The following is a 27,530-nucleotide window of genomic DNA, read 5'->3' as shown; positions in this document are numbered from 1 at the left end:
TTGAGACGCAGTCCTTGATCTTGAGGCACTCAGAAGACCTTTATCTGGTGCTCCTTTGTGCCTTTGAGTATAGTTTACTGACTTTAATGTCTTTGCTCCTCGGGGCAGGGAGTGTGCTGTGCTGGTATCCTTCTTCTTCCATCTCTCAGCACCTAGAATAGCTTCGGCGGTCACTGGCACAGCTCTGGCTAACAGACCCTAGCGCTGGAGCCGTTTGTTTGTTCCCCGCCCTGCTTCTGTGCTACCAAGGGAAGGCCAGGGGGTAGAAATAGGAAAACCTTTGGTGATCAGTGCCTCTCAAACTTGAACATGAATACAAATCTTGTTCAAATATATATTCTGATTTGGTAGGTCTGCATTTCTAAGAAGCCCCCAGATGCTGTTCATGCTGCTGGTCCAGGGAACACACTTTGAGAAGCACCGGTTTAGATGTGGCCTTAAGAGGTCAAAGATCCACTGGTGGCTCTCATTTCTGAATGGGGCAGGGAGCGCCCTTCCTTTAGGCCTGCTCACCTGGCTTCCTTGTGGCAGTTCTCTTAATTCCATTTACCACTTTACCGTTATTCTTCTAAGAATTTTCTTTTACACTGAGACTTGTTGGTTTCTACAATTACCAGGAGGCCACCTGTCCATTGCCCATTATGTTTCACTGTGTTATTCCAGAATATGTAGTATCTTTGGGTCTCCAATCATGTGTGACAAAAGAGAACATAACTTCCATTCCCCACCTTAACACTGACAGTTAATATCACAACAGGGCTGTTCTCCTAAAGCAAGTGACACTCTACTAACCATCATGTCATGCTTGCAAAGGAATTAAGGAGAAGGAATTGAGAAAGAAGCCCATAAGATGGGGCGACCAGATGGGCTGAGAGCACATGATACAGACGAATAGGGGTTACCTTGGCTTGCTTTTTTCATCCTCTTTGGGTTTAATTAGGGACAAAAATAACATTCATATGATGCTTTGGTTTAAAAATGCTCTTACATACATTATCCCATTTGATCATGAATCACAACAATCCCATGAAGTAATGTAATCCCCGTTTTACAGATGTGAAAGCCGAAAGGCAAGCACAGTATGTCTGGGGTCCAAGAGTTCGGGAGGAGCAAAGCCAAGATTCACACCCTGGTCTTCTGATTTTAAACCCTGTGTTCTTTTCACTGTACACATTTATGAGGGCACATGGAATATAAGGTATAATAAATGCTACTGGCTTAGAAAACGTGAAGTTTATGGCTGGGGAGATTATATCCAGTGTTGGATTGTCTTGATGCATTCCAGAAATGCAGGTGCAAAGAGGTGCATAACGCTCTGGCATGTGGGAGAAAGAAGAGAAAGGCTGAGAACACCCCTGATTGGTTTAAGGCAGAGGAAAAGCAAGATGGGAATTGAGAAAGGGTATGTATCAAGAGACAGTGTTTAAAATTAGTTTCAGTAGCAAGAACCTGAAGAAGAATATTAAGCATTATATAAATGGAAGGTACGTGCTGGCTGCTTCCCCATGCACATTTTGTATATTAGCTTCCTTAATCCTCACAGTGACCTTCTGAAATAGCAGCTCTTGTCACCCCTAGTTTATATATAAGGAAACAGAGGTACAGAGAGTTTAAGAGCCTTGTCCGAGGCCTCAGAGCTGGCCAGTGGCAGAGCTGGGTTTCTGTGCATGGCCCCAGAAACTGTCCTCTTAACCACTCCAAGTCTACAGACTGACAAGAAGAGAAGAGTGAAGCTGTGATGAGCATGTGAATTCCAGACCTGCACTCTCCAATATGGCGGCTGTGCTACTAACCACATGTGGCTTTTCACACTTAAATTAATCTATATTAAAAGGAATTTAATATTCACCTTCTAAGTTGCACTAGCCACATCTCAAGTGCTCAGTGACCATGGGTGGCTAGTGGCTGCAGTATTGGACAGCACAGACAGAAAACATTTATATTTACATCACTGGAGAAAGTTCTTTTGGATAGCTCTAGCCTAAATATAGTTATTCTTTCTCTCATAAGTCATCTTTTCCTGTTTTTCTCTTATTGGGTCTTATAAAAACTAAAACTAAAGAGAGAGGGGGAACATACTTTCTGGAAAGCAGGACCGACATACCTAGTATAGAGGTTTAGAAACTCAAGGGAATCCCAGCTGTCATGGAAAGAGTGTAGTGCTAAAATAAAAATTCGTAGAGGAAGGCAGCCGAGGACTAAATCATTAGAATCGTGGCCATGGTGTTTCCTATCTTGAGTAGGATTAAGTTTTCAGTTTGAATATAACATTAGTGAGTCTACCGCCATAATAACAATAAGTGCTGGGCAATCACAGTTCCGAGTGGTTCTAAGCGTGTAAGGTGAACTCATGTAATCTCTTAAGGAGGCACTATTATTACCCCCATGTTGCAGCTGAGGAAGCTGAAGGTTAGTGAGGTTAAGGGACTTGCCTGAGATCACAGGACTACTAAGTGGCAGAGCCTGATTCAAACCCGGGATGCCTAGAACCCCGTTTTTATCTGCTACAACTCCTCGACAACACAGCGTATACATGTGGATTGTTTTTGTTACTATCCTGTCCAAGAGCATCATTATTCAGTCTGAATACTCAGAAGAGGTAAAATGTTCTACAAGAGCAGTTGGGGAATGTTCCAAGGTGTGTGCCAAGCCCTGTCCTCCCCATTGTAATGGTGACTGGGAAAGAGTCAGCTTATAAACTGGGGCAAAGGAATTAGGCAGGGACAACAGAGCCCCCCAGTGGGGCAGGAATGGGGCCTGGAAGCTGCTGTCACTCATCCAGGAAGCCCACGTGGTCTCCCTGTGCTCCTTGTACCCGTCTAGTCCCCTGTAAGTGGCCCAGTGCTGCCTGCCTCTCTGACCCCAAATGATTTCTGGTCAAATTGCTGTTAAGAAAAATTCACTCTAGAATACAAGACTTTCAGGATTCCATTCAAGCTAACTTTTGAATAAACAAAGTGTTTTGGCTTGTTCCAATCTAACCTGAGTTTTACCTGAAGCATTTTTTTCTCCCATTGTCTGTCTGTAACAACTAAAACCGGGTGAAGATCATTATTATTGATTGATATTCAAAAATCCTGTTTATCTGCTCAAGCGTAGTTCTCTCAAACTACCTTGAAAAATATTAGGCTGTAAAATAAATATTGTTTAATGTTCCATCTTTGCTTATGTAAAAGTGCAATATAGTTGAGATGTCATAGACGTCAGGGTAGCCCTCAAAGTCCTGTTTACTCAGAGGGCAAGCCTGGGATAAGAGCCAGCTGGATGCTGCCAGGAGGGAGTTCAGAGATCACAGAAAAGACCATTATTGTCCTCCTGGAGCTCGTCCCCCCGGTCAGGTAAGACAGACACTGGCTTTAAATCACTTTGATAACTTGGTGGATTGGATTTTACTTTAGTTGTATTTGATCTTCATTTGATAGAGCCGTCTGCTCAGTGGAATCATTAGCCAGTAGCCTGTGGCATTTGTTTTTACTGTATGAAGAAAACTATACAGCCATCATCTTTCTCCTAATCCTTACTGATCTCTCCTCTCCTTTTCCCTGTATCTCTTTAGAAGAAGGCATTGTGTACAACCACTGAATAAATACATACACTTTCCATATCTATATTTATCTGCTTTATCATTCAGAGCAAGCTTTTCATCCTGGCTCAGTTTCCTTCCCCGACCTTGGTATCCCCCCAGCACTTTTGTACTATCCCCCCCCCACCCCCCAGCAATGTCAATTGATCCACACAAGTTAACTCTAACAACCTAAACAAACAGCAGAAGGTATAATTAGGACAAATATGTAGCCCAATTATCTTTCTGGAGATGCATAGAACACTCCTGCTCTATCGTGGTTTGAATTGCAGAACCCATCCATTAGTGCAGAGAATTAAGCATTGATTTTTAAAATATATCCTTACCTGAAGGAAGTCTTTCAGGAATTTCTTAGCATAAGCTTGTTCTTATGAAATTGTTGTGAGGAAAATAATAGGGGAAATCAGAAACACTGGCAACTAACCAGTGCGTTTCCAGACTGACACCCATGCATTTCCAACCTAGCAGCCGTCTCATCATATGCTGCCATAGTCCTGCCTCCCAATTCCACCTCACCTGGTCCTGATGTTGAGGCAAGGGTAGCAAGCTTCCTCAGAGGTGGTTTCACCTGGATGTCATATGGCATTTGGCTCTTGGATTTCTTCTGACAAAATCCTTGATTTTGAGGAAGTGCCATCTCAATCCTTGCCTTGCTTTCACTGCATAATTGGATGAAAATCTTGGGAGCTGGCTTACCTCTTTGAGAAAATTAGTATCATCTTCTAGAGCAAATGTGCTTCCGACTTTTGCCTGCTAAAAGGATGCAACTCCCACTACACTTATGGTATCATAATGTGATTTGCAATCAGATCAAGAATTGTGAGTGTTCATTACCTGATTCCATCTGGGGTGAGAATTGCCACCAAGAGCAAGTATTAGCTTAAAAGCTTTTAATGACATTTCTCGGATTGAAGTGTCATTTCCCTCTGAGTGACGTCATCCCAAAGAATAGAATTGCAAAAGAGTTGGGTATGTATGTACATGGTATTCACCCTGGAGGGGCAGGAATACAGAATTCATTTTGTTTATTTTTTCATTCAAGTGCATTGTGTGTGTGTGTGTGTGTGTGTGTGTGTGTGTGTTGCCATGATTACATTAAGTATTCATATGTCCTGCCTATAAAAGGCATGTATAGATTTATTCTTTGTGTCCATGCCTGATGCATGGCACACATCCCTGCAGGCTTGGAAAACACAGAACTGTTACTACCTTCTCTAGTTTTGTTTTGTTTTTCTGTGGGAAAATGTTTTGCTGAGTATATTCAACAGTGTATTCACACAGTGCCATCTGAGGTGTCTGCACAGTGTTTCCCAGGTGCAGATGAATTTGAAATCAGTACTTTGGGAAGTATTCCCTTGGAGGGCTGTGAAGGAGTTTGTTCACAATTGCTTCTATCAGCCTGTCTTAGGTCAAGTCGCCATAAAAAAAAAAAACAAAAAACAAAAAAACAACTATAGATTGGGTGGCTTAAACAATAGGAATTTATTTCTCACAGTCCTGGAGCCTGGAAAGTCAAGATCAAGGTATCAGCTAATTCAGTTCCTGGTGAAAGCTTTCTTCCTGGCTTGCAGACAGCTGCCATCTCCCCGTGTCCTACGTGGCAGAAAGCACTCTCTGGTGTCTCTTATGAGGGAATCCCATCTTGGGAGCCCCACCCTCATGACCTCATCTAATCCTAATCACCTCCCAAAGGCCCCACCTTGAAATGCCATCACATTGAGGGTTAGGGCTTCAACGCATGAATTGTGGCAGGGAGCACAATTCAGTCAACAGCACAGCCTAAACTGTACCTTTGTGAAGGCCCTCCATGCATTCATTTAACAGATGTCTGTTGGGAGGTGGCTGTGCAAGGCAGAGGGGTAGGTGCTTGGGACACAGCAATATAAACCCTGTCCCTTCCCTCACATAGCTCAGGACTTAATTTTTCTTTTTTAATTACAGAAATATTTAAACAGAAGTGGTTGTATGAGACATGGAGGAAGACACACACCTGGGCTAGGCTACGCTTTGCAGAGGAAGTGACATGAGAGCTGACAGCTGTGAGTGGGTGTGAGCCAGGTGGAGGGGAGCAGAGGAGAACTTTGTAAGCTAAGGAAATAGCAAGAGCAGGGTCCCCAAGTGGGAGAAGGAACTGAAACTGTGTGGCTAGAGCTTCTGAGGATAATTAACTGGGTCTCCTATCTAGGGAAAAGCACATGAGCTGCCTGAGAACATCCCTAAGTGATGCTTTTTACCCAGAAAGGGAGCTTTCTGGTGGGTTTAGTCATCAGACAGCAGAGTAGCATGTATTCGCTCTTTGTGATCAGGGTGGGCTACCTTCTGCTGGAGGCAAGGGGTGGAGGTGGGGGGAGCTGAGAAGAATGAAGGACCCAGGCCTGGGGAGTGATCTTCACATTTTTGTATCTCAGCACTACCCTCCCTCCAATTTGGTGCCTTCCTAAGAACCACGTTTGTGATTCATGAAAAAAAAATTTTTTTAAGTAAAAGAATATGTCCTCAAGATAGAACATTTCATCAGCAATCCCAGGAGAGTGGAAATAAATACAGCACAATATAATTGAAATCCAATAACAAGCTTTGCTTCATGTTAAATGACTTGTTTTCTGGCAGATAAACATTAATTAAAGGAAACTTTTTGTTCATCCACTTTGCTTTAAAAGTTTTCCAGTTGGGTCTGTAGTCCTCTTTTCTGCTGCTTTAGTTTTAGAACACATACAGGCTTCTCCATGGACATATGCTTACAATTTGCAACTTTGTCCTGCAGACTCTCTGGAATATGGTTAGCTACTGAAATGACTAGTCCATGAAAATGCATAATGTAATTGTACCAGGTAATCCCCGATCTAATGTCATCGTCTATTCCTTACATTTCTATCTTCTTTTTCTATTTTACTTCTCTCTTCTTTTTAACTAGTGTACACACTTTTGCCCTCAAAATCCTGTTGCATCACATTCTCTGAGTGCTTAATGCACAATTGGTGCACAGAAGACAAATGGTGATGCAAAGAATGATGACATCTGGGGTCTTCTCAGGGGCTGGTTCTCTGACCTGCATTGTTAGAGTCCCTCTTGGGCCACAGAGGTGGGATCAGTTTCTCCACTAGCCCCTGAGATCCTTTGGAGAAGGAACTGGATCTTCCTTATCTATGAATCCTTGCCTCCTGGCTCACGACAGATGCTCAGCAAATGTTTATTAAATGATTAGCATCAAAGCCCTACTCATGCTGTTGTATGAAAAAGTCCATCCCTGGAAAAACAGTATTTCTAATGGTAATTGTTCCAAAGGCATGGGGATTGGTACTAGTCGCGGATGCGGAGTAGCCCTCGGCAAAGTTCTTTGGTTGGTAGAGCGGATCCATCATGGTCCTCGCCGATCACCGCGTCCAGCCCCTAACATCCCCCCTCTGGCCTTCAACCACTCAGGTCGTTACCTTTGGCTTCTCATCGTGTCTGGCATCAGGCAGCACTCGTGCTGCTCATTGCCCCCATCAGAATGAGGGCTCCCGCCTCCCCTCTCCTCAAGGCCCTGCCATGGACTTTCCACAATGGTAGCAAGCTTCGTACAAGCTGTGAGCCGTGTGCCCTAACTCCTGTTTCAAGTCCCAGACTCTGACCTTCCCCAGATTCCTCTCTCTACCCAGCACAGGGTTCCACGAAAGGCAGCGCAGCCCTTACCCACACTGTTCCCTCTGCCTGGCATTCACTCCTCCCTCCAGTCCCTCCCTGCTCCGACACTTCTAGCTCATTCTTCAAGCTGTAAGTCAAAATAGAACACCTTCTGCTGCACGCTGGTCATCACGCTTTGCTCTAATCCCTGGGCAGTGAAGCAGGTCCGTGGAGCACACTTCCTGCGTCCTGTGGCATTTATTAGTTTACGGGATTATCTTCCATGTCAGACTTTTCATGTCTTTTTCATCGTTGCTTCCCTAATGCTTAACACGGTACCCAGTCAGGACCATAGTTACCTCCTCCGTGAAAGACAGGGAGGAAGGAGAGCAGATGAGGACGGGCAGAGGCACGAGAAGGAAAGCAACGTGAAGGGGCAGCCTCTCCATCCTTATTTGTTCTCATGTTGGCTGCAGTGTTGAGGTGCAACCAGAGGTACAGTGTTGTATCTGAATGCAAAGGAGGGGCTGAGAATGGGGGCATGGGGTGGGGTTGTGGGGTTGGTCTAGTAGGGTTAAAATTTAGCACTAGAGGCTGCTCAGTGAGAATTTTCTTCCCGGGTATGGGACGCACAGAGCAATGGGCCTTACTGACACCAGACTTGCTCACTTTGCCCCTGACTGGACTGGACTTGGTGTGAATTTTTTTTTTTTTTTTTTTTTTTTTTTGCGGTACGCGGGCCTCTCACTGTTGTGGCCTCTCCCGTTGCGGAGCACAGGCTCCGGACGCGCAGGCTCAGCGGCCATGGCTCACGGGCCCATCCGCTCCGCGGCACGTGGGATCTTCCCGGACCGGGGTACGAACCCGTGTCCCCTGCATCGGCGGGCGGACTCTCAACCACTGCACCACCAGGGAAGCCCGGTGTGAATTTTTTTCAAGCAATTTCAGGTGTGTGATAGAGCAACCAAGGTCCAGTGAACACAGAGTATTTCAAGAGTCTTGAAAGAACAGCGAGTTACAAAGGACCAAAGGGCTTCATTGTCTCTGTTGATGCCACTTTCCAAATCGGGGATGGCTGTCATCAGGCGCAGCCTCGGGCTTGACCTGGCCCCGCCCACAGTTTTCCTGATCCGGCGGCATGCTGTGGGAGGATTCCCTCCGCAGTGACGACATTCAGCCACACCACAGTTTCCTTGACCCAGGAGGAAAGCCTGGGTTTGGGGTTGGGGGGGTGTGGACGAGCAGGCGCCGAGTTTTTCTCATTTTGCCCCTTGGCTTTAAATTGCAGCCTCTCTTTTAATTTTCCATTATGCATCAAACACATCGGTGCCAAAAATGGACAAATGTATTCCGTCTGGGAGGATGATCCCAGACAGCTATAAATTAGAGCTTGTGGTCAGAGGTGCCAAAAATGTGGCCTCGTGATAGGGTGTCCCTGGGACCAGTCACCTCCTCCACAGTCTGCTCGGTGATTACAGGCCTTGGCCTGACGCCTCCATCAACAGATTTTCGCTTCGTACTTGGAAACTCTTTCCACCGAGTTGCTGCAGAGGCGGCGTAGGCAGGGCTGCCTGTGAGGCTTTGCTGGGCACATCTGTCCCAGGGAGCCCCTAGCACTCCAAGGATGGGGCTTTCCCAAGGGCATCAGAAAACAGCAGTGACCTCACAATGACCTCTTCCCTGCACCAGAAACAGCAATGACCTCAAAGCCGATTTCCTCCCAAACTAAAGCACAGCCCAAGAAAACTCTCCCCATTTTTTTCTGGACTGATCAGTTAAACTACCATATCACACTTTTAAACTTACAAGAGTAATACCTGCTTCACGCACAAACCTTAGAAAGTATCGTGAAAAGAGAAAAGTCACCTGTAATTTTACCTGTCAAAGAAAAGTATTGTTAATGTTTTGACATGACTTCTCGGAATATTTTTCCACGCCTTGCTACCCTTTTAAAAAATGCAAAAACCTTTGAAAGCTGGTTGCACCCAGTTCCTTTAGCTGTTCCTCACATTATCTAATTAGTGCTTTCGTCTAAGTACTGGAAACTTTTAGTTGTTCCACATTAGAGAGTCCAGCTGGTAGACCTCTGCCCCTCCAGTTCCTCCTGCAGCAGTCATGCTGCTCTGCTTAAGAAGCTGGCCATGGAGGGAATGGGCCTTGGGAAGATGGAGAGTGAAGAAAGATAAAGTCCTCATATATATTCAGACAGATAGCCCCGGCCCTTTACAAATAGCCCACAGACAGAAGGATCTTGTATAAACAGGGCTCTGGTCTGACCCTGACTTTGACATCATTTTTCCTTATTAAACCTCTACTTCTCTGACTTGTGTGCTTCTCTCCCTTTTGCCGGCATCTGTGTCTACTCTTCCCTGCTGGGGCGGGGGCAGCCTCTAAACTGTTGGTCTGGGGATGGGTTAGGGGAGCCCAACACTAACTGGATGGGTTGGCAGAACCACGGGGCTCTTTCTACATCTCTGCTCACTTGTGGTGCCTTGAGTCCAGAAGGTGCCAGTGGCCATCTGTTGATTGACACAATGAAATTCGAGATGGGTGTTTGTGGAGAGAGAGGAGCCTGCTGGCGGGCCTTTGTGACAGTCCTGGGAAGGAAAGGCTTCCAGCTCAGGTGCGGAGCCTCACAAAAGTCCTCCGAGTGGCGCAGAGGAAGCGGGCCATGACTCTACCAGCCGCCAGCCTGCCCAGCCGCTGCCTGCGCCGGCCACTCAGCCTCTCCCTGAGCCACGCAGCACACAGACCAGGCTTTTTCAGAAAATTACTTTTTCCTTTCTTGCTTTCCATGGAAACCCAAAATAGCAACCAAAAAAAAAAAAAAGAAAGAAACAAAACAACCCCAGCCAGTTTCCCTCACTGCCTGCAAAACCATCCCCAGGCAGTGCGGCACAGTGACAGTGGCAGCCGGGGGGTTAGGACGGCTTCTAGACGCCTCTGAAACGGCTTTCTAACTGGGCACTGCACACTCAGGAGGTGTGGGCGGGTTCTGAGGTTGGCGTGTTTTCTTCCCATTTAAAAAAGTGGGTTTCCCCCAGTCTTGGAGTTCACCTTGCTCTCGGTGACCTCTCACTGTGGTGTTGGTGAGGAAATCCCAAGTGCCCAGCAGGGGACAACAGGGCAGGAACCAAATACCCTCCCGGGGGACTGTTGTGGGAATACCCCTTCTGAGACGCCTCCTGGGCTGTGCTGTGTATGCCCCATAACCGCGGGGCAGCCTGGCAGAATGGGAGAAACTCCGGGCTTGCAATCAGGAAACCCCAGTTTTAATATTGCATCAGGGACCTGGGGTGGGCTGGGGGCTTTGAGCACATCATTCCACTCCTATTATAAGAAACGTGAAGGGGAGACGGGCTGGTTTCTTAGGGACACCCCTCCAACCCTCAGATTCTGGGCCTCAGGCCTCCCAGGTCCTGCACACACTTTCCCCTCCCTTGTAAATGCGGGCTGTTTGCCTTTCAGCTGGCAGGGTCGGCAGTCATTGCTTTTGGACTGTGGTTTCGGTTTGGAGGCACCATGAAGGATTTCTCGTCGGAGGACAGTTCCCCAGAGTACTTCTACATGGGTGAGTGACTTCAGCTCTCCTCCGCCTTAGCTGGGGCTGCCCTGGCTTCAAGTGGAGCCTGCACCTGGACTTCTGGGACGGGGGATGGAGGGAGAGAAAGGAGGCACACCTGAGCCCCAGATGCCCACCTGGCCCTGGGGTAGGGATGTGTGGTCCAAGCGGAGAGGAGAGGGCCCTACCACCCCTACCCTGCCCACCCCACACGTGGTTCATCCCTCTGCTTCTAAAACCAAGGAAGACCAGGTGGGACTGAACTGTTGTGTTTCTTTCAGCCACTTCAAGAAAAGAAGCCCAGCGTGTAACCACAATTCATTTCCAAAGAATTGGAAAAGCCCCTTTGCCCCCCTGAGTGAAGTGGGCACACCACAAAGTCAGTTATTCACTCATCCATCTGGGGTGACCGGGGACCCCTGCCCAGTCAGGGTCTGGTTCTGTGTATTTGTGATCTTGTATTTTGAATTGTCTAGGAGAGACACATAATTCAAAATGAAGAGAGACATCTCAAGATGTGGAGGGGTCAATCTCAGTCCCTCCATGACTAGGGACTGCAGAGGGGAGAGAGAAGGGGGAGAGGAGGGGGGTGGAGAGAGGAGGGAGGGGCGGAGGGAGGGCTGCCACGGAGAGAGGCCTCAGTGTGGGAGGGGTAGTAGCCGTCTCCCTCCAACTGTGGGAAAGGGGTGAGGAGTTGGAGGCTGACGTAGCCTCCAATTCCGAGACCATGTGATAAGTAGGGGATGAGAAACTAGTGTGTAACCAAGTGCTGACTTAGTGGTATTTGCAGTTGGTGCATCAGGGGTCATTCTAAACTGGTGAGGCAAGAAGGATTTGAGTTAGGTTTGAAAGACCAACCGTAATCGATAGAGAAAAGGAAGAATAGGGATTGCAGAGGTTTGGGGCACACAGTGTGTCTACAGGATAGTGATTAGCAAGCCGAGGCTGGGCAGAGGACTCTTACCAGAATGTAAAGGATATGGGCATGGTAGGAATTAAGATTAGAAAAGTTGGGGAGGGACAGAGGACAAGTATAGGGGGCCTTGAATGTCAGGGCTAGTTAATTTAATAAACAATAGAAGGATGATTTAGGGTTTGGGGGAGGGTACGACCTACACTGCATTTTAAAGAGATTATTGTGGAATGAGAGGGGAGGACAGAAAAAGACGGTGCTAGATTATTGATATAGTCAGGCCTGAAGAAATAAGGGCATAACCCATGGTGGTTGCAGTAGGAATTGTGAAGAAAGGGACAGAAAGACAAGAAACTTTATTAAGCATTATTAAATATTATTATTAAACATCGTTAAACTCAGGGACAGAAGGAATCAAAACAAAAAAGATATCAATGATAGACAGAGTCAAGCCTAGAAGTCACAACTCATGGTTTTCAGATGGAAACCTGAGGTAAGGGAACCTGCTCGGTTAGAGAGAGGGGCGGGTATGTGGAAGGAAAGATGGAAGCCAGTCTGGGGGGCAGCCTCTGTCTGTGTTGCTCCAGAGACAAAGCACTGATAGCAATTTCACAGGTGCAGATTTGGGGCCAACATAAGAAAAGCTTTCTAATGCCTTGATAGATCAAAGAAGCTGAGCAGACTTCTACAGGTCAAAGTGATCCCTCTGATACCTTGGTATTTAACCCAAAATCAGAATGGAGCCTTTACCAATACAGGAGATTCCTGCATTAAATAGGAGAACAAACTAGTTCTATACAGACGTTCCTGATCCTATTTCCTAATGTAAACTAAAGCAACATGAACAGCCCAAGATGCAAGAAATGTCATATATTTATGGACATATCGGTCAGGACGCTTTTAATTGCAAATCACAGAAACGACTCAAACTGTCTAGAGCAAAACAGAAATTTCTTGACTCACGTAACTGAAAAGTCAGGATTAGTTCTCATCACAGGGACACAAGTGATGTGATTGGAATGCAGTCTGTAGCCACCTCTTAGCTCCGCTTTCCTGTGGCCCCAGTTTGGGGCAGGTTCCCCCTAGACGTGATAAAACGTCCACCCACAGCTCCAGGCGCCATCTCCCAGGTAACCTCAGCAACAGTACACGCTTCTTTCATTCCAACTGATCCAACCGAAGTCCTGGGTCGCACTGTCACTGGCAATCTTGGGTCCAGTGGCCGTTCCCACACCAGTCATCGCGGCCAGCTGCTCGGGACGGGCTCGTTGGCTGAAGCCTGGGCTTCACACCTGCCTTGGCGCTGAGGCGAGTCAGCCCTCTCAGACCACAAGGACTGAGAGTGGAGGAGGTTCTTTGTCTAATAGAAAAGAAAAGGAAGTGAACTCTGGGTGGGGAAAACAACAGCCCTCACAGCGGGGCCTGAATCCTTCCTGCTTGTTCTTGGCACCTGGGGCGTGGCGTGGGTCTGCCCACCCTTGGTTCTCCCTCCCCTCTCTAAGTCACCCTTGAGTGTCTGGTGGTGAGAATACTCGCGGTCAGTGCTTGAAGTCCAGAGAAGTGGATTCTCATAGAGTCTTAGCGCTAAACCGAATAAGGAAACTGAGGACCAGGGGTTGAAGCAGAGGAGGAGGGGTGCTGACAGTCAGCTGTGGTTTTCCAGCCCTTCAGGGTGGGGCTCAGCCCGCACCCCAGGTCTGCCAATGCCCAGGCCTGTGCTGTCTCTCTGGAGAGTGCCAACAAGAAAAAGTCCTTGTGAGGTCAGGAACCTTTTCTCCACTTGAAATACTTCTTATAATATAAATAGGAAGAGCAATATACATGTTTACAGAAATGGATGTTTCTTTCCTCAATAAATAATTTTCCAAATAGGAAAGACACCAGTTCCCTAGCAATAAAACAAGAAGAAAAGTACACCAGGATTCCATTTTATGGACTTGCATAGCAAACAGTGTGAGGTAACAGGACTTTAAAGAAGAAGCAGGCCCAGTTTTTGGAAACTCTCACTTCATGTCACAGGGTACTGTGCACTGCTCTGTGTATTTTTCCTTTTCAGAATAGGTTCCAGAGCAATCAGCCCATTACACTCTTATCACCCCATTGTTAAAGAGCCCTGCAGAGTAGGCTTGGCCCATCGAAGCACTCTTAAAGAAATACCACCTCTCCCTGAGAGGGACCTCAGGAAGGCACGTGGTCTAGCTCCCTGCTTCTGGGCACATGACTGCCGCCTCTAGGGGGATGCTTTCCTCTCTGGGACCCTTGGGTCTTTCTCCTTGGTGATGGAGAGAAGGTCCCTTCTTATAATAAAGATCTGGAGGTGACTTCACAGCCAGAGGCCAGTGTGGAGAGGATCCAGCTGTGAGGGGAGCTGGAAATGAGGCCAGGGAGCCAGGGTAGTCAGACTGACTGCACCTGCTGCCTCTTCTCAAGGACTTCTGAGCTCAGGTCGAGACCTGGAGGCTGACCCAGGCTGTCGTGTCCACTGGTTGCTATCGTGGAGAAAGGAGAGCCTGGCAAGAGTGGAGCTGGCAGCAAGAAAGGCTGGGTGACTTGGTGTTTCCCAGACCCTTTCCACATTAGTCTCCTTCAGTGAACTCTTGGGAAAAGGCCCCAGTGTCTTCCAAGTTCCACCAATGTGCCCCTCTGCTTTCCTGTTACAACTTGTCGCTGGGGCTGCCCCTTAGGGGTACAGGCAGCACAGGGGTCTTCTTTCCAGGAGGCAGAGTGAGGAGCGATCCCCTCGGCCCTCAGAAAGCTGGAGCACATGAAGTCATGTCTGTGAGCAGAGGACCGAGGGCGTCATCGGGTTTCTCCATGAAGGGGAAGGGGCTGCCCACACAGACGGCAGCCACTCGCTCTCCGGGATCGCAGGCTGTCTGTGGCTGTCCCTCCCTGTGAATGCAGAGCCGCAGAGCCTGGCTTTGATGGCGGCTGGATGTTCTGTGTAAGGAAAGCATTCCAGCGCTGAGTGCTGAGGGGCTGGCTTGACTCTTTAAAAACTCTGACTCACTCTGCTAATATTTTTTTACTTCTCAATTTTTAGTTGTACCTGAGATTCCTAGTAATTGCAGAACAGACACGTGCCATAGCTTACATTGTTGAGACAATTTCTCCAAAGCATTTTTACAAGAACTTAATAGATAATTATTGCCATATTACACATAACAAAACTGAGGAATAAGAGGACTTACCTAAAGGCGCGGCTGGCAGACCTGGATTTCTAGCTCCCACCAATGTGCTTTGAAGGGAAAACCCAGAAATCATCAATGATAGATCCCTCGGGCACTTTTCTCAAGGAAGAAGGAAAAGAACCCTCCTGCCATTTGTAAATTGCAAAATTCACAGATTTCTAGCTAAGAAAATCACGCTTCTTCTGAGCTCCTTCTGAAAATGCAGCATAAGAGTGAGGGTGTGCACTTTGGAATAGAACCCCGGGTTCAGTTCCAGTTTCCCCCCTCACTAGTCATGCAATCTTCCATAAATTAGTTCTCCGTGTCTCAGATTCCTAATCTGTGAAATATGAATACCATTTCTACATACCTCATAGGGTTGACGTATGAGATGATTTAACCTATGAACGTGGCTTGAGCGCAGTACCTGTTGTGTCATGAGCCCTCAATAAACGTCAGCTGTCAGCCTGCGGGAGGCACAATGATGTGGGAGAGTAAGAGAGGGGAAGATAAAAGAGTCGTTTAGATGCCATATAGTCAGGGCGATACACCAGCTGGTAGCACTGAGGCTTCCAGGTGGCAGGTTCCTGAGATAATGCCTGCCTAGGGCAAAGGACAGTTGCTGCATAGAGCAGCTGAGGCACTGGGAATGGTGGTGGTTACTCAGTGTTGAATGACTCCATGACTAATGTATGTTCAGCTCCTAGAACAACACTCAATAACTAACAGCTGCACAGTACCTAGTCCTTACCTCCCCCGTAAACTAAGTCCCATCCAATATTCTAAATACATATATAATTATGTGTGTCCAGGGCAAGCTGGGAGAGAGGGAAAGTTGCACAGAGGCAGAGAAAAATATTTTCAGATGAAAAATGGTCATTAGGAGGGTATGTGAAATCACCTGCAGCTAAAAGCCACCGAAATTGATGAGCGTGTCACTCCCCAGTCCTTAAAAGGGGAGCCATTTAAAAATGAGTTGATGCAGACAACCCTTTAGGATGCCACCGTCTCCTTTCTGCGTTAACTGAAATGATGCTTCTAGCTTCAAAAGAAGGATCGGAAACCAGAGACAAGTGATGGAATTGTCAGGGAATTGGTGGTAGCATGTCACCTGGAGATCACTGGCGTTGCAAGGCCCAGCTACTAATGCTAAAAATGCAATATCAAAGTGTTTTCTCTTTTTCAGCTCAAGGGAAATAGGACTCAGAAAGCATAGGGGATTGAGAAATAGGTCATACACTTGTCACAAAGCTGCCGCGGGAGCGAGAGGGCTCTACAGAAACCATCTTGGAAGTAAAATGTGATTGCCAATTAATGTATTCATTCAACAACTATGTTTTGAGGGCCAGATCAAAAAAAAAAAAAAACGATAAGGTATGCTTGGAAGCTACAAGTGGCCTTGTGGTGTGCAGAGTATTACAACCAGATTTGGAACTGAAATCAGCAGGCCCAAGAAATTTGCCACGTGTAGAATTTCTTCTGATTTTCCCATCAGCTCCAACCAGCAGTGTTCATTTGGCATTGAACTGAGTCCTGTGGCCACACATGCACACGGAGCTTTGCTGGGGAGAGGCCTCAGGAATCGGAGCCCCTGGGGCAGTTTCAGGGTGTTTGCTGTGAGCTCTGGAATTCTGATAGCCTAAGAATGAAATATTGTACAAATAAGTGAATTTTCTTGGGGAGCTCTTATTTCAGAAGGAAAAGGGGCTGAGTTAGCTTGTTTGCAGTGGGGAGCAGGTCTGTCCTCCTCAGAGCCCGGTGCCGCTGTCCACTGTACCCCAGCCTCCGCAGGAGCACCCCTCTCTCCTAGAGTCCACACTCTCAGAAGGCTTTCCCCGCGGTGTACAGCCGCGCCCTCATCTACCTGACTTGGGAGAGCCCAGCCCTCTGGTGGCTTCCTGGATGCTTGTTGGAATGTATCCCCAGCGTGTATCTCTAAGCAAAGAGGGGCAACCGTAGACAGCCAGTCCAGAACTTCAGATTAAGTGTGCTCTCTCTCTATCCTCTCACCCAACAAACACTAACCGAGAATTCTGTCTTGTTCCTAGCATAGTCTATGTAGGGTGAATACGGTTTGTTTAAGGACCTAACATCTATAGAGAGAGACATAGATGAGAACCCACAGAGGTACGACATGGAAAAGAGTAGGCTGGGTCACATCATAGTGAATTCCTATGTGGCTGGAGTGTAGGATGGATAATGTCCCCAGTGGGTCCAGTCTCTAGTGACTCGAAGCAGAATCTGTAGACTGTATCATGTAGCAGTGAAGAGGCAATGAACATTGTAAGTAGGAAATCGGTACAGTAAGGTGGCCCACCCAGGAGACATTCCATGAGGGAACTGCTCCAGTGGGGTGGGAATCGGGGCTCGAGGCTTTGCGTGTCCAGCCTGGAGCCCTCTTGCCACTCTTACCCCCATTAGTAAAATAGAAATGTGTATAATACTTGCCTTACTTAGTGGCGCTGTTTTGAGGAGCCAAAGAGATGATGGAAATAAAAGAGCTTTGAAAAATAAAGAAAAATTTTAAAACAATAAGGTATTTCGGCAGTGGGACCAACAATAGTATTATTTTTAATACAGTATCATTTCTCTCATTACCACATCCATTCCCCATGAAATTATTTTTTTTAGAGAAAAGGAAAAGGGAGGAAGTGGCTGAGCCTGCCTATTGGGAAATAAATAAATACCCATCTCAGGACCTCGGAAGAGCAGGGCTTCCCGGACCCTGAAAAGGGCCCTGAGAACAGCCTGGGTGGTGCAGGGAGCAGAGCAGCCCAGCCTGCCGCCTAGTCTGTCGGGGAACAGAGAGGGCTGCCCACAAACAACTGTCAGCACCCAGAGGGGCCCCTGGAGACACCCTGCAGGCCAACCTCAGCGTTTCCCCACAGAGGTGGGACGCCAGCTCCCCGCCCTCTCATGGATGGGAGTGGTTCCCAGCTGACTCATGAATGAAATGCAGAAAATAAAGTTGAGGTGATTGGCATTATTCTAAGCAAGTCGAGTGCCAGGCCCCATATTTTGTTCTAACTTATCTCAGGATCAGAAAAGGAAGTAAAAAACTGGCTTGCTTTTATTTCTCTCAGAACAAGACATTTCTGCCCTTCTCTTTCTCTGTGGAACAGCTGTTCCTGTGGCTTGACTTCAGAACTAAGTGAAACGACCACCCAAGTTAAGGCCGCTGTTATTGTTGGAAAGGCAGGATGGGATAATGGTGTTGAGCTAGCTTTAGGGGCAGATGGGTGTTTTTATCCCAGCTCTATGATCTTGGGCAAGTCACTTAACCTTTGGGGGCCCAGTTCCTCTGTCTAAAAAAATGGAGATAATAATGGTACCTGCTTCATGAAGATTAAATTAATAAATCTGTGCTAGGCGCTTAGAATAGTGCCTGGAGAAAATAAACCCTTAAAATAAATGTAGCTAATATTACATTAATAATAACATTATTTGGTGCATATTACCTTATCACCTCCCCTCACTGGCTATTTTCTTGTAACACTTACCACCTTGCGTGCCTCCAGTGTATATGGTACTGTCTTCTAGAGTTTATCATTCACACAAAACCATATTGTCTCATCGCTGTGCCCTCCGCCCCTCTCCTTGACTAAAAGCTCCCCTCTTCCGTTCCACCGACTCCCTGCTTCTCCATCTGAGCCTGGGCAGATCAACGGCCCCCCTCCCGTCCCAGACACTTTGTCCTCAGGGCCTCTCATGAGATGGGGACAGCCACTAATTCCAGAGTGCCACGAGGGCCACGGGCTCCTAGGACGGTCGGGGTTCACGTCCCAGCTCCGGCACGGGCTCCTCACTGCCCCTGGACCCACTCTCTGTGCATGGTATTAACGCCCACTTTACAGGGGTGGCGGAGATCTGACAGGTGAAGTGCGTGGCACGTAGGAGGCGCTCGCGGATGACTAAGCGTAAGCTGTGGGACAAAGGCGATTTCCGAGCCTCGCTGGTTGTGTGAGCCTGGGCGGCTCCCTTCACCTCTGTAAGCATGGGCTTTCTTTGTTCCCTGGGGATTACAGCAGCCCCCTACCCCTCATGAAGCTCTCAGCAGGAAGCCTTCCACAAGGGTTCCCTTTATCATATGAACAACTGAAGGCCCTGCGGGGCCAGATAGATGCCTGGGGCAGTGGTGGCAGAGGCTGGGCTGGCAGCACTGGTGCCGGGGAGAGGGCCGATCTGGAGTCGTCAGCCTCTTCTCTGGCCTCTTCCCCCAGGGCTCTACGTGCTGGCTGGAGCGGGGGCCCTGATGATGGCCGTGGGCTTCCTCGGCTGCTGTGGAGCCACGCGGGAGTCCCAGTGCGTTCTCGGATCTGTAAGTGGGGCGAGGTGGGGAGGGGCTTGGCCTGAAGGGAGCTGGACGTTCTCTTTGTCCCTACCTCTGTGGAAAATGTGAAAAAAAAACAAAAAATAGGTCATTAGGGTGAAGACGTTTTGGGAGAAAAAGTGCCTCATAATATTTCACAGTGAGTGAGGCAGCTACAAGATTCCCATAGTCAGGGAAGCACTGTTATCGATAAGAAAAGTACTGCTGTTTGAGATCGGTAATTTAAACAAACATACCTCTTGTGGTTTATTTTAAGGCTATTTAGTTTAGTAGCCTCTGGTTTAAAAAAAAAAAAAATGAAATAATTTCCGTTAACTGCTATACATCCAGTGCCAGTGTGACCTAAGAAAGAAGGGGAGCAGGAAGAAAGTTTTTGTGTTTCTCCATGAGGAGAAATGGCAGTTTTATTAGGCGGCCTCTCCTTACTCATTGCAACCTTTGGTGTTTGAACTGTGGCTGCTTCTCCTGATCTCTCTCTTTTTTTTAAATAAATTTATTGATTGATTGATTGACTTGGGGGTGTGTTGGGTCTTTGTTTCTGCGCACGGGCTTTCTCTAGTTGCGGCGAGCGGGGACCACTCTTCATCACGGTGCGCGGACCTCTCACTATCGTGGCCTCTCTTGTTGCGGAGCACAGGCTCCAGATGCGCAGGCTCAGTAGTTGTGGTGCACGGGCCCAGTTGCTCAGCGGCATGTGGGATCTTCCCAGACCAGGGCTCGAACCCGTGACCCCTGCGTTGGCAGGCAGACTCTCAACCACTGCGCCACCAGGGAAGCCCTTCTCCTGATCTCTTGCCATGTAAGATTTCTAACTCATTCCCTCAGTTCTCTATTCTTTCTCTTTCCCCTGTTGCTGAGCATCTCAGGTCTTGTTTATCACTGAACTTAGTTTAATCAGAGCAGACCCCGAGATTGGAACAGAAATCTGTCCAGAAGGACACCCTTCACCTCCACTTCCACCTCCTCTGGGAAGCCATCCAGACCACGCAGTCTCAAGTCACCCCCTCCCCAAACCCAGTCCCACCAGCCACTCTCTATCTTCTGGTCTTATTTTATATCTTTATAGAATCTCTTTTGTTCATCAAGTAGTCACTGAACATATGGGTGCCGGGTGCTGTTCTAGGTTGTGGGATTTCTATATCACTCTCTGAAATTAACTTACTCTTTTATTGCTTACTCATTTATCATATCCTCCTTTCTCTACTATAAGGTCCCTGAGAGCAGAGGCACTGAGATCTTATCTTATTCACCACTGTATACCCAGTATCAAGGACAGTACCTGGCACAGAGCAAATGCTCAATAAACAATTGCTGAATGAATTAATGAGTGAATGAATGTGTGAACAAACTACGGATGAACTAAGGGGCCAAATGCTTCCTGCTAGATCTCTTCAAACTAATAACCTTGCCTAGTGCTTTTCAAAAGGAACTAGAGTCAAAGAGGTTAAGTAAACTGAAAAGGTATTGAATTAATGAAGTTAGTATTTTCTCTCCTCTACAGTTTTTTACCTGCCTATTGGTGATATTTGCTGCTGAAATAACCACTGGAGTATTTGCTTTTATAGGCAAGGATGTAGTAAGTAAATATTACTTATAATTGTTTTTTAACGATGGTTAAAGTGTTCTCTTTACGGCAAAGGTCATGAGAATATTGGTACCCACAGTGATATTCCAAAGCCAAATAACCCCCACAATAATCGTTTATGCAGAACTTTTTAACCTAGGAGTGTGGTGTGGACTTTAGCATATGTGTGTATGTGTGTGCGTGCATATAGGTGCACACGTATTTCTGGGGAGATAGTTCCTAGCTTTCATTAGATATATAGAGGGGCCTATGTTTTTTGTAACAGAAGGATCTCTAATTTAAGATGATCCTGTTTGGAATGTGGGAGGAGTTAGATTGCAGGCATGAGAAAGAAGGATGGGGAAGAACACGCATTCTCATCCCATGTTAGCCTGTCCTTTGTCCTTAGGGTTTGGCCTGGGCAGAGGCCAGGTCATCCTCAAAGACTATAGGCAGCCTCCTGCGTGCCAATGAAGCCAGTTTAAGATTTTTGCTCAAACTATAGGTGAGCAGAATAGGTTGTCAGGAGAATCCACAGAGGAAGGGGTCTTTTTAAGTGTAAACATGCAGTGGGGAAGAGAGGAGTGAAATGGAAAAGGAGGAAGGATGGAATCTTAAGTTTACTGGATTTTACATAAATTCATGTGCTATCAATATTGTGTTTATGAACTTATTTTAGATTTTAAAAACGGTAAACATGTAGAATAAGTAACGTCACCTCCTCTGGAATTTGTCTAAAGTAGCTGGTTATATTTGTAGGTTAGAGGAATTGGATCTTACGACTTCTTGAGAGCTTATGGATTTGGGGATCACATGCAGTTATACTAGAAAAAACATTCTCTACGTTTTCTATGATATTTGAATGCTGGAACAGTTTTCCTTGGTCGTGAACACCTTTTAAACCATGTCGTGAAAAGACTTGAGTACTTGTACCCAATGGAGTCCCAAGAATGCTTAGGTTTCTACCCTGGCTGTGCACCAGAATCACCTGGCTGGGGCCCAGGAATCTGGGGTTCAGCTGTTGCTGATGTCCATTCAAGGTTGAGAACCTCCACTCTAAGAAATCTTTCTAGTCTATGAAAATTATTCTTGGTTAATCTATCCTTCCATCTTCAGAAGCATATTAGAAACTCCAGAATCTATAATCTGTTCCATATAGGCAGAATTACCCTTAAATCCAGATAAACATATGGAAACGCCATATTTTTGAAGGGTAGGGAAGAGGGGCTTTATTCTTGATGAAAGGGGAACGTTTGAAACTTCTCACTCACGTCCTCTTGTTTTCCTGGTAATTTTTCAGGCTATACGACATGTTCAGACCATGTATGAAGAAGCTTATAACGATTACCTTAGAGACAGGGAAAAGGGAAATGGGACTCTCATCACCTTCCACTCAACAGTAAGTGACTTTACTTCTTCCTTAAAATGGAATCTTCTAAAGATTATACATGAGCCAGGTTCTCTCTAATCACCTAGATTAAAAATAAATTGAGTGAAGCCAGGCAACTGCACTATATGTCTGCCTTCGTGGGAGCCAAGGTTTGCATTATGTGTAGAACCTAGAAGAGAAAGAGGCCTAACACAGAGTCGACAGAAGGAAGTCAGGACATGCACCCAAAGGGACAGAAGCGCACGCACAAATAAGAACATCGAGAAAGCCACCCAAGTAAATATCAGGTTCTCTCAAGAGTGGCCTTGTGGGGCTTCCCTGGTGGCGCAGTGGTTGAGAGTCCGCCTGCCGATGCAGGGGACATGGGTTCGTGCCCCGGTCCGGGAAGATCCCACATGCCGCAGAGTGGCTGGGCCCGTGAGCCATGGCCGCTGAGCCTGCGCGTCCGGAGCCTGTGCTCCGCAACGGGAGAGGCCACAACAGTGAGAGGCCCGCGTACTGCAAGAAACAAAAACAAAAACAAAAAAAAACAAAAACAAGAGTGGCCTTGTGATGTAACAGAAACAGCTGTGACCTTCAAGACAGAAAAGCTTGTCTCTAGCTGCAGCTGTGCCATGGAACAGCTTTGTGACCTGAAGCAAGTTCCTTGCTTCACTCAGCGCCCTCAGTTGTAAAATGAAGGGGCACATGAGACAGGCACGCTGCTTTTCTCCCGGGACATCCTGTGAGAACGTGCTGTCAGTGCAGTGTTCTCAGCTACAGGCAGTTCATCAAGGAAGGCTCCCCGGGGGAGATGGGCCAGGCCAGTGTCGTCCTGATTTCTCAACCCCTGTCATATGGAGAAGTAGCTATGAACTCCTGGCCAGGTGTTTTAAGGTAGCCCAGTTCTTGTCTGTCACAGGTCTGTCCTGGAAGGTTCCAACCATTTATCCTGTTCAGCTGCAGCTGCCCCAGGGACATCAGACAGCACACAGGTTCCTTTGTCTTTGAAGGGCAGCCATAAGGCAGGACACCTGTTGGCTGGCCAGTATTCAAGCCCCAGTCTTTTAGCCCCTGAGGTTTACTGTGGCCACTTCTCCTGTCCGTCCCAGGCTCTCCTCAGTTAATGAGCCTTTCCTGAAGCTCATAAAACTTTAGCTATTCAGCAAGGCTGAAAGGAAGAATCTAAAGACTTAACTCCTGTCTAAAAACAACAGTTTACACAGGCACTGTCAGCTAGCTTCTTGCCTTGTTTGCATTGCCTTCAATCACCTCCTGTCATAAAACTTGGACAGATTTGGTGAAGTCCTTTCTTGCTTTGCTAGCACGACTATGTGACTCTTCATACTGTCTCCAGAACGGCCACTAGGTTGTAGTGTCAGGCCTCAGAGCTGTTTTGCAGTCTCAGCACGCCCAGTCCTTAGCAGTGATACCCGGACTTGTAGCGTCAGCTTCTCCCTCCTTGTGCTAAAAGCTCTTTTCGGACTCTCTAGTTTCAGTGCTGTGGAAAAGAAAGCTCTGAACAGGTCCAGCCGACCTGCCCAAAGGAGCTCCTAGGACACAAGGTAAGCTTCTCTACCAGGTTCCTATCCTGCCTGTGGTGTTAAGATGGTTCTTGCCCTTGGGGTGGAGGGGTGATTCTGGGAGGCCCTCTGCCAGTGGCTTCTAGCCTCAGCTTTATTCTAGGCAGAATAAGTGAAGCAATGATGAGTCCCAGGCTCCTGGTACCCTGGGGAATAATGGTGTGCTGACTTGCCAGTAATGATGCAAATGCAGTGGCATTAATTAAGCTCACCAGGGCCAGAGGTACGCACCCTAAGGACGTTGCCCCGTACCCTTCCAGGGGTGTCATCGCACTGATAAATGCTTCCTTTATTAAGTGCTGCGTGGCAGGCACGATGCCAGGTTCTGGAAACTCTAAGGTGAAAAACACATGGTCCCTGCCTCAGTGGCCTCACAGACTAGTCAAGGGAGCTGATGCTTGACAGAGCACAGTATCTGTACAGAATACAGTGGAGTCAGGAAAGCTTGCAGAGGATGGATCCTTGAGCCTAGTTTTGACAAAGGAAGGTCATTCCAGGCCCAGAAAGCAGCAAGAACAGAAGCATGAAATTCCAGGACTGGAGGAGAATCGGGAGTCCAGAGGGAATGGTGAGGGACATTTTTGAAAAGGCAGGCAATGGCATGGTTTTATACCTGGAAGTTTGGAGAAGCCGTTGCTTTTAGCAGAGGATTAACATAATCCGTTTTGCATTGTTGAAAGAGCACTCAGGCTGCTGGGTATAACTGGTAGAACAGAAGGCTGGAGACCAATGGAGGGAGGCCGCTTAGGTGGCACTTATGTTTTTCCTGGTGAGAGAGGATGAGGAACTAGAGCAAGTCACGTACCGTGGGGAGGGAGAGGAGGCGACAGATACAGAGACGTCCAGGGGTAGAGTCAACAGGCACAGGTGACTGACTGGGTGTGAGTGGGGAGTGAAAGGGAGGAAGCTAAGACTTCAGATGTCTGCTTGGCTACAGAGAAGGAGAGGCTGAGTGTGTAGGAAGGAAAGGAGATAAGTGACAGCACAGGCTTCCTGAGGAGATGAGAGAATAAGATCCAGAGCCAGTAAAGGGGTTGACTTTCAGCAGAGCAGGGCACTTCTTTGGCTTTAATGAGAAGGAAGTAAGAAGCAGTGTGCCTTTCTCATCTGCATGCTCACTGCCTACAGCAGCACCTGCCACCGGATGAATGGAGTGTGTAAGTTTATAGGTGCAGGTGAGGAAGGTTGGAAGAATTTCTACAGCTTGACTCCAATAAGTAAGGGAGCCACTATCTAGAGCAGTGGTTCTCAACTTTTACCAGAATGTATTGTAATTATTTTTGTGAGTCTGTGTCCTTCTCTAAACTGTGAGCTCCCTGAGGGCAAAAGTAACCATGTCTTATTTTCTCCATATCCACCATGCCGTTCTGGTGACTAATGCAAGGCAGATGCTCAAGAAATATTTGTTGAATAAATGAATGATGAATGAATGAAGTATGACAGGAGATGTGAGGATAGCAGTAAGAGTTTCATATAGCTTAGGTGGGTATCAGAGAGAGCTGACCATTGACAAGTAAAAGGACCTGGGCAGCCTAAGGACAAAATTGGGTTGAGAGAATACCTCTGTATTTAAGAGGACCAAATAGAAGTTGGAGAAACTAATTGCAATTACAAGTGATCTGTTCTGCCCCCTGTCCAATATTCCTCCATCCGTGAAGGTTCTTTGGACCTACACTGCACAGGTCTCTATGGGACACAGATGAAAGAATAGGGCCACCCAACCCGGCCGCCATAGAAGAGAACAGTCCTCCAACCCCCAACACTTGGCTTTCCTTTGTTAAATTTGAATCTATACAGACTTTATAGCTTCTTACTAGGTGATGCCTACCTTGTATAGTAAATTGGACTAAGTATGTAGAAAGTCTTTTAAACTATAAATGACAATCCAAAAGCAAGGGACTGTTATTTTGGAGATATTTTACTTTTTTTTATTTGCTGAAAGTAAGAAGAGGCCCCAAAGTTTTAATGCCTCAGGTCCCAGAATAGCTTCATCCAGCCAGGTTTCGGGGCTTTGAAGCAGCCATTGGCCTAAATAGGAAAATTCCACCAAAAGGAGAGTATTGTCATTTTTCCCCCCAAAACACTTTTGCTTTAAATTTATCAGAGTGATATCTGGGAGGAACGGTTTAAATAGGAACAGAAGCTGACATGGGTTAACTCTCACAGGATGCTCTGTAGAGAAGGAAAGGATTGGATCAGGGTGATGATTCACACATACCACCAGCTGTTATTCCTGACTTCTTCTTTTCCAAAACAGAATTGCATTGATGAAATTGAGCGCATAATCAGTGTTAAGCTCCAGCTCATCGGAATTGTCGGTATTGGAATCGCAGCCCTCACGGTAAGAAAGTTCCAGAACATACCTTCTTTGACACCTAAGAAGCCTTGAACCTTTGTATCTTGTTTCTCTTCAAGTGTGATATGGCAGTATCTTAGGAGAGATTTTTCGTAAAAGACAAAGATGTTTTTGACAGAATATCTAAGAACAAAGCTAATTAGATACATCAATACTTAGTTCTCTCAAATATGATACAAATTTCAATGTTAAGCTAATTATGACTTTGAGTTTATCATTGCAATAACTTCCCATTTTAAGGTCACCAAGCTTAAACTAGATGAGTGATTTTTAATTCTGGGTCTCTTCCTTTGTTAGATATTTAAGACAACATAGATTAAACTCTCTCACCTATGATTTGCAGAGGTAGCGCAGTGTAGTGATTAACAGTGCAAAATCTGGCATCACACTGTCTGGATACAACTGCTAACTCCACTACTTACAAACCCTGGGGTCACTGGAAAGTTTCTTAATTTCTCTATGTCTCAATTCCCTCATCTGCAAAATGGGGATTTTAATATATCAACCTCAGAAAATTGTTGTGACAATTAAGTGGAATAATACATATAAAGTATTATTAGGAATTAATTCATATAAAGGGTCTGGAACATAGCACTCAATAAATGCTAGCTCTACATAGAATCTGAGTGTTCCCAAACCCTGGATCCAGGCGAACTATATATGGAAGTGTGAAGCATAGTGCATCCTTGCACATGTAGGTAGCTCAGTACTTCTAAAGTACAAAAGAAGAGTGTGCAAGAGTTCATAGGGGCAGAAGGCTATGGTAAGTGTAGCAAGAGATGACACTGGAGAGGGTTATGAGGGTCCACATAATTGTGTTCTTTGTGTGACTTTTTGATAGGTTGGGCTTTAGCCTTAAGGTAGAGGGGAGCCACCCAGGTTTGGAAGGACCTGTAGTGCAGTGTGGAGGTAAAGTTGGAGGGAAGTAAGATTGGAGTCAGGTAAGCCCATAAAGAGGTGATTCCCATTGTCCAAGGGCTGAGTGATAATAGCTAATGCTAAGATAATACTTACCCTCTGGCCCTCCTATGTAGATTAATTCATGGCCTAAGCTGAGGCAGGGGCAATGGAATTGTGAGGAAATCAATGAATTGGCAGTTCTCAGGGGACACACAATCATCTTCCCTCCTTTCTGTATTTAGAGCACAGAAGGCTGGGGCAGTGGGTGAAAATACTATGCTGAGGACCTCCCAATCCAGGGTCTTCTCTCAGGGCCTCCCCACCCGCCCTGAGGCTAGCCTGATGGCCAGTCTGCGGCTTCCCAAGGACAATTCTGAGGCAGATGATTTGAAAATGTTCTGCATTAACGGAGGTATCAAATAGACGCTCCCAACAATTCTAGAGTCTCAAGGAATGAGCATTCTAGAAGTGGTCACCCCTGACTCATGACAGTGGCAGGATGAGTTTCTTTCTGAGGGGATCCCTTTAGGTACAACGAGGTCTAAGCAGGGGTTGCATCCAACCTTACAACCACGGAAAAGGGGAAGGCCCTGT

The 27,530-nt window shown here is 46.7% G+C and overlaps 1 protein-coding gene across 3 annotated transcripts in view; it reads left to right on the top strand.

Moving 5' to 3' along the window:
* The window catches only part of TSPAN2 (tetraspanin 2), a 41,561-nt gene that overhangs the window by 5,922 nt on the left and 8,109 nt on the right, over positions 1–27,530 (top strand). For all 3 annotated transcript variants that reach the window (XM_067727364.1, XM_067727363.1, XM_067727365.1), the window contains exons 2-7: positions 10,658–10,760; positions 19,055–19,152; positions 20,666–20,740; positions 22,029–22,127; positions 23,591–23,662; positions 25,938–26,021. In XM_067727364.1, coding sequence (XP_067583465.1) covers positions 10,712–10,760; positions 19,055–19,152; positions 20,666–20,740; positions 22,029–22,127; positions 23,591–23,662; positions 25,938–26,021 — 477 coding nt within the window. In that variant the 5' untranslated portion in view covers positions 10,658–10,711. The remainder of the gene's footprint in view (positions 1–10,657; positions 10,761–19,054; positions 19,153–20,665; positions 20,741–22,028; positions 22,128–23,590; positions 23,663–25,937; positions 26,022–27,530) is intronic.

This window comes from Pseudorca crassidens, chromosome 2 (assembly GCF_039906515.1).
Source record: "Pseudorca crassidens isolate mPseCra1 chromosome 2, mPseCra1.hap1, whole genome shotgun sequence".
Taxonomy (NCBI): Eukaryota; Metazoa; Chordata; class Mammalia; order Artiodactyla; family Delphinidae; genus Pseudorca; species Pseudorca crassidens.
This window is presented reverse-complemented; position numbering and strand designations above follow the sequence as displayed.